The sequence below is a fragment of the Coturnix japonica genome, chromosome 10, assembly GCF_054131305.1.
Source record: "Coturnix japonica strain WE chromosome 10, WE-NBRP24, whole genome shotgun sequence".
NCBI lineage: Eukaryota > Metazoa > Chordata > Aves > Galliformes > Phasianidae > Coturnix > Coturnix japonica.
In genome coordinates, this window is record NC_140672.1 from 10,976,963 (window position 1) to 10,989,885 (window position 12,923).

General features: G+C 44.6%; 1 protein-coding gene across 1 annotated transcript; it reads left to right on the forward strand.

Moving 5' to 3' along the window:
* Nucleotides 1–2,182: 2,182 nt before the first annotated feature.
* On the forward strand, nt 2,183–8,683 carry LOC146759325 (uncharacterized). The gene is made up of 2 exons (XM_085510215.1): nt 2,183–2,375; nt 2,420–8,683. The coding sequence occupies exon 2, from the start codon at nt 2,498–2,500 to the stop codon at nt 3,914–3,916; it is 1,419 nt and encodes a 472-aa protein (XP_085366341.1). The 5' UTR covers nt 2,183–2,375; nt 2,420–2,497; the 3' UTR covers nt 3,917–8,683.
* Nucleotides 8,684–12,923: the final 4,240 nt, after the last annotated feature.

Sequence of the window (12,923 nt, forward strand, 5' to 3'; positions counted from 1 at the left end):
GCGAGGCTGCTGGCCAGAAGATGACCTTCAAGTTGGAAACAACTGGTGAGCATTCGCTTTGGGAGCACTAAGCAGCTGTTTATGCGGCTTAGAGGAAGAGGAAGTGAGCCATGTCAAAGGGAAGGTGGTGTGGCGCAGGAATGAGGTTGCGATCAAACCCAGCAAACGTTTCCAGATTGATGAGGAAGGGGTCAGAAGAACCCTGACAATAACAGGGGTCCAGGCTGAGGATGAGGGAGAGTACTTGTGTGAGTCCAGAGATGACAAGAGCAGCATTACCATCACCCCCAAAGGTATGTCTCTGGAAATGAAGGCTGACAGTGTGGAAGGATCCTTGGCTTCCCTCATCAGCCATTACAACACTGCAAAGCTGAGTTCATCTGTGTGTTTATGCTGTTCTCTGTGTTAACAACCAAGTACAAAACTTGTCTTTCTCTCTAAATAACTGTGGAACAACTGCTTCTGAAGAGCACAGCTGTTAAGTGGGCAAATCAGCCTTCAAGGCTGGAATTAAGCATCCCAAATGTAAGATGGGATTTATTTTACCCCTTCTTTGCCTCTTTTCTTCTTGCATCTTTGTAGATGCAAGGAGGATCTCCTCTACACGCAGGAGATGTGAGTGTGAGTTATGGTGATCACTTACTGCAAGTCATAAAATCTGATGCTTCCAATAAAATCATTGACTCTGTTGGCTCTTTGAAGGTGCTCATATATAATATGATAGCAGGCTTTGAGTATATAAAAGGCTTTTAGAAAGTGGAAGCAAACAATCTGTTCTCTGTGCAGAAATAAGGGACTTCAATTGCAATGACAAAGATGCAAGTTCTACAACAGAAAAGCTTTTTAATGGTTGGATGACTGGATATGTCATTTGGAGGGGCTTTGAAGCCTTCACTGTGGGATTCAGAAAAGGTTAGTGAAATATCTGTGTCACAAAGAGCTGAGCATGTCCTGGAGCAATGGAGAAGGGCTGGATGATTTTTGCTGGTACTTTTAGCCATTGAATTTTGTGTTCTGGTGGTGTCAGTACATTCTTTTGTACAACATGGACGGGTTGGTTTGTTGCATTGGTTCAGACTTTTGTACTAGGAGCTCAGCAGTGGTTAAAGCTCACACTTCTGCAAAGTAAACAAGCTCCTGCAATTCGTCTCTACTCTGTTTTAGCTGTGGATTAGCTTGACAGTTCCCTTCCATAAGCTTTATGGTTCCCTTCTGTAAGTCTGCTTACACAGACTGAGTTGCTTAACTTTAAGTCTTGCTCCAGGATTTTAAGCATATTATTAGCAAAAATATTGTGATAAAATGTTTGCTCATTAAGACCGGGATGTAGTAGCATTGTGGTGGAGTGCTTGTTCATTAGGACCGGGATGTGATGGTGGAATATGGAGGCCACAAGGGTTGCAGAACACTCTAATTTTATGGGTAGATTGTGTACTCTGCATAGTTACAGGCAAAGCGCGCCCCGATGGATACAAAGTTTCACGGAAGGACCAACCAAGGAACGACACACCAAGTGGCACGATCACGACCGACCAATTAAAGGACAATACACTCGGGATGGACCTTACAAAAGAAGTTGCAAGGGACGGGAAGGCGCGGCAGTTGGAGGAACGAGGATTCCCCTGTCGCCCAGCGCTGAATTGCCTTTTTGTTTTACCCGCTACAATTAATAAAAGTTTCTAATTGGAACATTATCGGCTCATTGCTTATAAATTGATGACAATTTGGCGCCGTGACTCGGACGGGAATACTGGCGTAGGAATGAGCCTGAGGGGGCGCCCCGCCTAAATAGGCGGCCTCGGTTCCTATCCTCCCGCCCTACTCCCGCCGACGATCCGAAATTTAAAACACAAAGGCAAGGAAAAACCGGTTAACCCTTTAAATTTCGTGCACGAAAGTCCGGACGAAGACGCAGGACAGGTGAGTATAGTCCGGTCTGGGTTGGGAATCCGGCGTGTGGCGAGTGTTGTGTGCTTGTGAAGGGGGGCCGGCAGCCGGCACTAACCCGAGCGAGTGTGGACCCCACAGTAGTGCGGTTCCCATTGCCCGCGAGGGCGTGGGCCACGACCTGGGGGAAGCGAGTGAATGCAACACTGAGTGAGGGCACGCCGAAGGGTGGGTACAGGGTATAAGCGGGACCCTTTCACCACCACAACCCCTAGGGCTACGGGCTCTATGGAGGGTTATTCTTTGGTATTCCCCTAGAGCTACGGGCACTAGGGATGATTATTATTTAGGTGTTCCCCTAGAGCTACGGGCACTAGGGATGATTATTATTATTTAGGTGTTCCCCTAGAGCTACGGGCACTAGGGATGATTATTATTTAGGTGTTCCCCTAGAGCTACGGGCACTAGGGATGATTATTATTATTTAGGTGTTCCCCTAGAGCTACGGGCACTAGGGATGATTATTATTTAGGTGTTCCCCTAGAGCTACGGGCACTAGGGGGAGCTACAGACGTTGAATAAAACAAGAGAGCAAGAAGTAAAGAACGAGATGGGGCAGTGTAAAACTAAACCACCCACCCCTTCTAAACGACCATCCATTCCTAAGGACTCACCTCTAGGGTTCATGCTAATTGCCTGGACGCACTATCCAGGAACAAGAAATAAAGATAAAGCAAAGATGATTTATTATTGTATAGAAATTTGGAGCGGACAACAAATTGGCCCGGCAGTATGGTGGCCTAAGTATGGTTCTAATGAAGATTGGGTACAACAGCAATTAAATTTTTGGGTAAACTCCAAAACCCCTTTCAATCAAGAAGAAAGTGACTATGCAGCAGTATGGGTCACTCGCCCAGAGGGTTTAGGAGTCCCCATTTTTAATTTGACACGAAAAGAAAAAGATGTCGAAAAACGTAAACCTCGTAGGGAAGAGGAGGCCTTAGTGGGACCCCCACCATATGCTTTACCACCAGCAATTCCCCTACCTTCTCCTCCTCAGTTGGATCATGGGCAGATGGATTCGAGAGAGGCGGAAGTACAAAAGATAGAAGGGGGAGGGCCTGTGACACGGGCAAAGGCACGACAAAATAACCTCTACCCTTTAAGAGAAATGCCCATGGGAGGTCCACAACCTCAGATGGGGTTTATATCAGTGCCCTTAAATTCAGGGGATGTTAGAGATTTTAAGAAGGAAATGGGTAATATACTAGAAGATCCCCTGGGGGTGGCAGACAGAGTAGATCAGTTCTTAGGGCCAAATGTTTATACCTGGGAGGAACTACAATCTATTCTAAGTATACTGTTCACAGCAGAAGAGAGAGGTATGATTAGGCGTGCAGGGATGCGCATTTGGGATGCTCAACATGCCCACGGGCCCGCTGCGGATATTAAATGGCCCTTACAGAATCCGCAATGGGACCATCAAAATCAACATCATAGGACTCACATGCAGGACCTGCGAACTATCATTATCCAGGGCATTAGGGAGGCAGTCCCAAGAGGTCAGAATATAAATAAAGCTTTTAATGAAAGACAAAAGAAGGAGGAAACACCCACTGAATGGCTAGAAAGGTTACGCAAGAATTTACAACTATATTCAGGATTGGATCCCGATACACCGATAGGCCAGGCTCTGCTCAAAACACAGTTCGTAGCTAAGGCTTGGGAAGATATCCGCAAGAAACTAGAAAAGATAGAAAATTGGCAGGATCGGGGGCTTGATGAACTTTTGAGGGAAGCTCAGAAGGTATATGTAAGAAGGGAGGAAGAAAGACATAATAGGCAGGTTAGGATGATGGTAACAGCGGTCAGAGAAAGTAGGGAATTGGAAAGGAAAATGGGGGGATGGACGCAAAATCGAATTCCAGGACAGCAAAAATTTAGGAAGCCTGAAAACAGGGAGGAGGAGAGAATATGCTATTATTGCAGGAAAAAGGGACACATGAAGAGGGACTGCGGGTTAGAATGAGAGACGAAAAGTCCTTCCAAGAAGACTAGGGGTGTCAGGGGCTCTATATATTGGGGACCCAGAAACAACAGGAGCCCTTGATAAAATTGAAAATTGGTCCCCAAGCTGAGGAGGTAGAGTTTCTAGTAGATTCAGGAGCAGAAAGGTCTACTATACAACAGATCCCCCTCGGATGCAAACCTTCCCGGGAAACTACCAAAGTAATAGGAGCAAAGGGAGAACCTTTTACAGTAGGAATAGTTAAAAATGTAATGATAGAAGCAGAGTCCAAAGTGGGGTTGGGTGATTTCTTGATACTGCCTGAAGCGGAGTTCAATTTGTTAGGACGGGATCTGATTATTGCATTAGGCATAGGACTAGAAGTAGAGAATAAAGAATTGAGAATCAAACTCTGCCCTCTTAGGGTAGAGGATGAACAAGAGATCAATTCTGATGTCTGGTATACCCCCGAGAGTGTGGGACAACTAAAAATACCCCCTTTCACGGTAAAAATCAAGAATCCTGAAATCCCAGTAAAAATAAAACAATATCCTATTTCCCTGGAAGGAAGGAGGGGTCTCAAACCAGAAATAGATAGATTAGTGAGCAAAGGATTACTGGAACCCTGTATGTCCCCATTTAATACCCCTATATTACCGGTAAAGAAACCTGATGGAACATATCGGTTGGTTCATGATCTGAGGGAAATTAACAAGCGCACTGTATCTAGGTTCCCAGTTGTAGCTAATCCCTATACATTGCTAAGTAAATTAGGGCCCGACAACTTGTGGTATAGTGTCATAGACTTAAAAGATGCTTTTTGGGCTTGCCCTTTAGATGAGACATGCCGCGATTTTTTTGCATTTGAGTGGGAAGACCCAGATACTAACAGAAAACAGCAATTAAGGTGGACTGTACTCCCCCAAGGCTTCACAGAATCCCCTAATTTGTTTGGGCAAGCCCTAGAACAGATCCTGCAAGAGTATCAGCTAGATCCTGATACCAAATTAATACAGTATGTAGATGATCTATTAATTGCTGGAGAGGATGAGGGAAAGGTTCGGAAAGAAAGTATTAAATTGCTGAACTTTTTGGGACTGAAAGGACTTAAAGTATCAAAAAGGAAATTGCAATTTGTGGAAGAGGAGGTTAGATATCTAGGGCATTACCTGAGTAAAGGAGAAAAGAAGATAGATCCTGAAAGGATACAAGGAATATTGTCCCTGAAGTCGCCAAACAATAAGAGACAAATAAGACAATTGCTGGGATTAGTGGGATATTGTAGACAATGGATTGAAAATTATAGCAGTAAAGTAAAGTTTCTATATCAAAAGCTCAGTACCGATGGATTAATAAAGTGGGATAGACAAGATGAAGAGAATCTACAAAAGCTGAAGGAGGATCTCATCAATGCCCCTGTCTTGAGCCTGCCTGACTTAAAAAGACCCTTTTATTTATTCGTTAACATAGACAGTGGTACAGCGTATGGGGTTTTAACACAGGATTGGGCAGGGAAGAAGAAACCCGTTGGATATTTGTCAAAATTATTAGACCCTATGAGCCGAGGATGGCCCACTTGCTTACAAGCAATTGTTGGGTGTGCGTTATTGGTAGAAGAAGCCAGGAAAATTACTTTTAACAGCAATATAAAGGTACTATCTCCCCACAATATTAGAAATGTGCTCCAACAAAAAGCTGAAAAATGGATATCTGATTCTCGTCTTCTAAAGTATGAGGGTATCTTACTGGAAGCCCCTAACTTAACCCTGGAGACCACAAGTCTCCAGAATCCTGCAGAATTCTTATATGGAAAACCCGAAAATGTGGGACTCATTCATAACTGTTTACATACGATAGAAGAACAAACAAAAATCAGACCAGATTTAGAAGAAGAAGAATTAAGAGAAGGGGAAAAATTATTTGTGGATGGATCCTCTAGAGTAGTGGAGGGAAAGAGAAGATCAGGTTATGCAATAGTAGATGGAAAGACCCTCCGGGTATTGGAATCAGGACCCTTGAGTAACACTTGGTCAGCTCAAGCTTGCGAGCTGTATGCTGTTTTACAGGCACTAAAAAGATTACAGGGAAAAGAGGGCACTATCTATACCGATTCCAAATATAGTTATGGGGTAATACATACCTTTGGGAAGATTTGGGAAGAAAGGGGATTGATAAATTCCCAAGGGAAGGACTTAATACATCAAGAATTAATAAAGCAACTCTTAGTGGCCCTACGAAAACCAAAGAAGATAGCGGTGGTACACCTTAGAGGACACCAACAGGGGACCGATTACAAGACTAGAGGAAATAATGCAGCAGACCTAGAAGCTAAGCAAGCTGCCCTCAGGGAATTGGTCCTGAGGCAGGAGAGGCAGGAAGAATTGACACATGATGAGGCCCCTTCGTTTACACCGAAGGAAGAACAAAAACTGAATCAAATGGGAATAACTAAAAACACAGAAGGGAGGTGGTATCTAGCTGACGGGAGAGAGGTACTGCCTAAGTCAATAGCATCTCAGGTGCTGACCCAGTTGCACGAACGGACCCACTGGGGAAGCCAAGCTTTAATAGATCATTTTGCCACTAAGTACATGTGTATAGGCCTACATAATTTAGCTAGACATATTACTCAAGGATGTATTACGTGCTTAAAGATAAACAGAGCCGTACAAAGAAAACTGCCTATGGGGGGAAGACCCTTGGCCACTAGGCCATTTTCTAGAGTCCAAATTGACTTTACCGAATTTCCTAAAGTAGGAAGATATAAATATGTATTAGTCATAATAGACCACCTCACACATTATGTAGAGGCATTCCCCACAACTAAAGCAACAGCTCAGGTAGTAACAAAAATATTACTTGAACAAATCATCCCTAGGTATGGGGTAACAGAAGTAATAGATTCAGATCAAGGACCACACTTTACATCAAGAATCACTAGAAATATAGCTGAAGCCTTGGGAATAAAATGGGAAGAACATACTCCCTGGCACCCACAGAGTTCAGGGCGAGTAGAGAGAATGAATGGGGAACTAAAAAAGCAATTGGCCAAATTAACACTAGAAACTAAGCTCTCATGGATAAAATGCATTCCCCTTGCCCTCTTAAACCTTAGGGCCCAGCCCCAGGCTGACATAGGAATATCTCCCTTCGAAATGTTATACGGAATGCCATATGATGCAGGAACCCCTAAAGATCACCCAGGGGTGGTAGATCAGAACATTCAAGCTTATATCACGGAATTAATGAAGTATAAACAGGAATTGTGGAAAAAGGGACAATTGACTCAAAGACCCCCTCTGGACATTACCCTCCATCGAATAAAGCCTGGAGATTGGGTTCTGATAAAGACCTGGAGAGAAACCACACTGCAGCCTCGCTGGGAAGGTCCCTATCTGGTATTATTGACTACCAATACTGCCATCAGAACTGCTGAAAAAGGATGGACACATGCCAGTCGTGTTAAGGGTCCAGTACAAAATCACGAATGGAGAGTCACTAGTCCAGCGGGTGATTTGAAAGTAAAACTGTCACGAAACCCTCCGTCAAGGAAAATGAGAACATGAATTAACAATGATTGTATAAACGTATCAGTATAGAATTTAATGTAGAAGGGAATATTTTGACTATTGTGAATGCAACTGTTGGGATATGTTTTAGAAAGGTAGTGGACCCACTGCGGAAACAGGGATACACAAATTGGTTATTAGCCTTCAGAGTGGCCGTGGAAATTTTAATAGAAGGGGGTAAACCTGGGGGTGAATTTAGATCCTTACCAGCATCACTTAAGTGTATAACCAGTGGGAAAAAGAATAGGGTGCAGTACCCCAAAGACCCACTTAAAAGGGAAGCAAAACCAGCCCCTCCTGAAGAATACTCTTGCTGCCGAGAAGATTATACACCCCATGGCTCGAGGCAACCGAGTCGATGGGCGAGGCAGAGGAGATAAAACATGTGGAGGGGTCTGCTCCATTATGAATGAATCCAAAGATTTAGAATCCAGAAGATACCCCAAGACTGGAAATAACTCCCCCGAACAATTAAAGACTCACTACTGCCTATCTAAAACTAGCTCAATTGATAATAATATTAAGTCTCATTAATGAGGGTTGGGGTACAGAGGTACAGACACATGAGCCATTTAAGTGGTCCCATCAGAAGTAGTGTTACAAAATAGAAGGGGGTTGGATCTTCTCCTATTGCAGCAAGGGGGACAATGTGTGGCTCTTAAAGAACAATGTTGCACCTACGCTGATCAAACGGGGGTAGCAATAGATACAGTGGCTGAACTAAGAAAACAGTTAGAACAAAGAAAAAGAGCCCAGGAGTCGACAAGAACTAAAACGGTTTAATGAGCAAAACAAAATAGTACAATAAAAGAAAAGGGGGGACTGTGATAAAATGTTTGCTCATTAAGACCGGGATGTAGTAGCATTGTGGTGGAGTGCTTGTTCATTAGGACCGGGATGTGATGGTGGAATATGGAGGCCACAAGGGTTGCAGAACACTCTAATTTTATGGGTAGATTGTGTACTCTGCATAGTTACAGGCAAAGCGCGCCCCGATGGATACAAAGTTTCACGGAAGGACCAACCAAGGAACGACACACCAAGTGGCACGATCACGACCGACCAATTAAAGGACAATACACTCGGGATGGACCTTACAAAAGAAGTTGCAAGGGACGGGAAGGCGCGGCAGTTGGAGGAACGAGGATTCCCCTGTCGCCCAGCGCTGAATTGCCTTTTTGTTTTACCCGCTACAATTAATAAAAGTTTCTAATTGGAACATTATCGGCTCATTGCTTATAAATTGATGACAAATATCACAAATAATTTCACCAACATTTCTCCCCACCTATATGTAGCTTTCCTTTTTTTCACTGGAAGGGTTTACACTGGCAGATAGTGTGGGCATGTAGAAACAACCCTATTAATTCTGACGAAGCTCTGATTTCTCTGACTGGCCTTTGTTTTGTGATTCTGCATGCATGCCCTGTAGCTAAAGCCTGGATGTCTTCCCCAACACCTTCAGTCTCCCATCCTTACTTAAGTTACTCCATTGTAAATCTCTCTGCTAGTCCAAGAGAGTTTTTATTTTACCCCTTCTGTGAGGCAGCAGCTGGATGGGAAGGATGAGATGAGGACTAGGTTGTTTGGGTGGCTTTTTTTTTTTTTGCCTAAGAGCCAACTGGGAATCAAAGATACCAAAAATTGAAGACAAACTGTGTCATACCGAGCAGGGTTTGTCAAATCACTGGCATGCACTGTTAGGACAACTTCATCATCAACATATTCTGGGCTGACAGTTGTCACAAAATTCTGCTTCTGTGTCCCAAAATGTGCACTTATCACTTCAATTGGCAGTTGCTCATCTTTTCTCCAAACTGAATGGTTGTAGGAAATAAAACAGACAAGCAAACAAACCAAACAACCCGCAGATATTAACTTGCAGCTGACTGTCAGTGCTGATCGTTGGGCCATGTCCATCACTTCACATACTTCTGCGGCCAACAGACATTGGAAAATACAAAGACCTTCAGAGACTACTTGAATTTCTAGATGCACTGAATTACCCTCTAGAGTGTATTTCTGAATTTATAAGGAACCACGGGTGACTATGATCCTGATTTATATCTAGGTTCAGGCTTACTGTTTCAGTTAGGTTAGATGAATAATAGTTCCAGAGAAGATAGGGAAATACAGCACTTCATTGATACCACATGTCGGAAGAATGCAGCTCAGTGCTGGGCAGTTTGCTGCTTCATTCCCTCTTACAAGTTGCACCCAAGGCTGGAAAAGACCACTGAGATAGCTGAGCCCAACCCAGCCCACCCTCACTGTACTTACTAACCACGTCCCCAGTGCCACATACCCGTGGCTCTTGAGCACCTCCAGTGACTGCAGTATATCAGCGTGGTTGCTTCAGCTGTGTGAGTTTTCACCACTGGATGTTGTTCTAGCGAGGCAAAAAACCCAAACTGATGGAACAGTGTCTATACAGGAAGCAACTGGCTGTCCTGATGGCTGCCAACAGTTTTGCACAAGGTGTGTCATGCAAGCTTGCATGAGTCTGGTTTAAAAACTTGCAGTTCTGATGGAAGGAGAGGATGTTGGTGCAGGATAACTGCGGGATTTGTGCTTTCCCGACATCCAGTTGCAATCCCAGCTTATTGTTGCTATAGAAAACAGCTTCTCTGTAGACAAACTGAGTTAGTACCATTAAGTGGCTGAATCCCTAAGTGATCCAAGGTGAAGCATGATCCAAACTGGAATTTAGCTAATTGTAGTAGGGAATCCAAGCCTTAATGAGCTGAGTTATTTAAAGTATGAGTCTTCCATCTAAAACAGCATTGAACTGTTACCCTGGTTGATGATAGAAGTGAGAGTTTTACAGCAGAAGTCTGAAGTTATGCTCCATATTTCTCATCACTCAAGAGAATATTTGAATATGTGAATTCCTTTGGCTATGTTAGAGCTCATAATGAGGTCAGCTGATGTTCTTTAAATGCTCGGAGTCTAGCAATGTGGGGAAGCGGACTGCTATTTGCTGTTGAACTTTAGGCTAAGAAGCCTGATTTTAGAGGACAGTGGAATTCCCCTTTCCCTCTCCTCCCCTTCTCCCTGGACTGATCCCGCATGGTTTGTGAATGAGTTCAGAGCAAGGTAAATGAGGAATAGCCATGTGAAAACCTGTTGTTTTACTGCACTGTAAAAGACACTTAGTCAAAAGACAAGTGTGTGTTCCAAGCTTATGATTGCAGGAGATCCTAGAAACAACCCAGCTGCTCAAACCTGTAGTCTGGCTGAATATTTTATTGTCAGTTCTGGTCAGGAGGAGATGCTTGAGTAAGACAAATAAAAGGTCATGGGTAAGTTGGTCCTTCTTGTGATATACTTCTAGGCTTTCGTCAGGGAAAAGCTTAATTAGTCCAAATAATTATAGCAGAAACCACACCAAGAACATGAGAGTGAAATTTCAACTTTCTTGACGTGACGGTAAATTTTACCCCATTCTGCCATTCCCCAAATGTTTGTTTCCTTATGTTATGGTTTTGCAATTTGGTTGGTGTTGGTATTCCACATCAGAACACCATGCTAATAATGGGAGTAAAGGGGACAAGTTTTTTTTTCTGTGGGCTGCCTTAATGGGCATGTGGGGTGGGGCACCGGAAGGGAAGTGAGGAAGGGGACGGGGTTGCTGGCCGGCTCCCTGCGAGGAGACAACGTGGTCAGAGCTTCCTGCCTTCCACAGCTCCACCGGTGAGATTGGGGACTTGGTATTCTCTTTGTTGATACTCTCTTGTTGTTTGTTTAGCATTATTAGGTTATTAAACTGCCATTCGTTCTCAGATCACCTTTTTTTCTCCCTCATTTTTTGTTAGACCTAATCGTAATCTCCCTTCCCTTCCCCGTCTCCCTAAACGCACGTGGCCGGGCCTGGCCGGGCCACGCCGCACTGCCGCTAGAGAAAAGGGGGGGGGCTTTTGTTCCTGCTGCCCCGGGTTTGTGCCCACTGTCCCGGAGTGAGCTCTAGAGAGAACTCCGTGACATTTTTGGTGGAGGATGCAGGCAGAGCTCAGGGCAATGTTTTGGGCAGTAATTAGGTGTTTTTTTTCAGCAGCCCTGTATGTAGGACTGATAGTCCCTAGGTTCCTGTGGTCCTGGCTTAAGGACTTCCTGATGTTGGGGGTAGGGGTAGATTTATTAAGCCGATGGCTGGCAGGGATAGAGATATCTGCCTGGCTCCCTTCCAGACTAACGAACATCACAGGCACCGTGCTTGAACTGGCTCACGAATGCTCTGAATTCCTTAAGTATGACTGGGGTGTCAATTGGAATACTGTGTTGTTAGTCTCTCTGATTGTAGTAGTTTACTATAAATTGCAGAGAGACATGCAAAGAATAGTGCAGAGAGACTCAGGAAAAGGGCCAGAAGCATCGGGACCCCCAGTATCAGGTAATCTCACCCCTGAACACCAGAGGGACCTTGGGAAATTAATAGAACCCCTGAGTGAGTGTGGGAGATCAGGGGGATCTCAGAACGAATGGCTTATGAAAAAGATAGAGAGTCTCGAGAATGAGATCCAAATCCTAAGGGGAAGGCAACAAGTTAATCCCAGCCGACCACAGGAAGCACCAGCATCAGTGTCAGTCGCCCCAGTGGAAGGCCAGAGATGGGAACGTGTGTCCTCACGTCTGGAACGGATGGAGGAAGTAGAGGAAGATCCGGGCGAGGGACCCTCCCCAAAACCACCAAGGAAGGCAACTCAGAAGACTAACAGACATGGAGAAGATAGTGACGATGAAGGCCAGAGATGGGAGCGTGTGCCCTCACGTCTGGAATGGATGGAGGAAGTAGAGGAAGATCCTGGTGAGGGACCCTCCCCAAAACCACTGAGAAAGGCAACCCAGAAGACTAACAGACGCGGAGAAGATAGTGATGATGAGGGAAAAGTCACTGCTTCCTCTACTCGTAAACCTCTGAAAATTACTGAAATCCAAAGTGCGAGAAAGGAGTTTGCCCGACTCCCAGGTGAACGCCTTGTCACTTGGCTGCTCTGGTGTTGGGACAATGGGGCCGCCTGCATGTCCCTAAGCTGCGATGAGGCTCGTCAATTAGGAAACATTGCTCGAGACTCATCTATTGATAGAGGGATCAGCAGATGTCTCGATGGAGTCGCCAATCTCGGGGAGAGGATTCTATCAGCTGTAAAGGCAACCTGTCTTCTCAAAAGTGATTTGGAGCCTGTACTGGAAAAATGGAGTACAGCTGAGGAAGGTATCCAGTACCTGAGAGAAATGGCTGTGGCAGAAATGCTGTTCGATCCCACGTTTGTCCCTGGGGACCCAGAGGATTACCATGACCCAGAAAAGGTGAGCGGTACTCCGGAAATATGCAAGAAACTCATACGGTCAGCACCAGGGAAGTATTCCAGTGTACTATTAACGAACTCTAACAGGTATGATGAGCTGGATAGGAGACCTGAAATTTTTGAGCTCATCCTTTCACTGCAAAATATCGAATA

Bases quoted from the DNA above. Each gene is read 5' to 3' on its own strand.
- LOC146759325 (XM_085510215.1), top strand. From the start codon at position 2,498: ATGGGGCAGTGTAAAACTAAACCACCCACCCCTTCTAAACGACCATCC.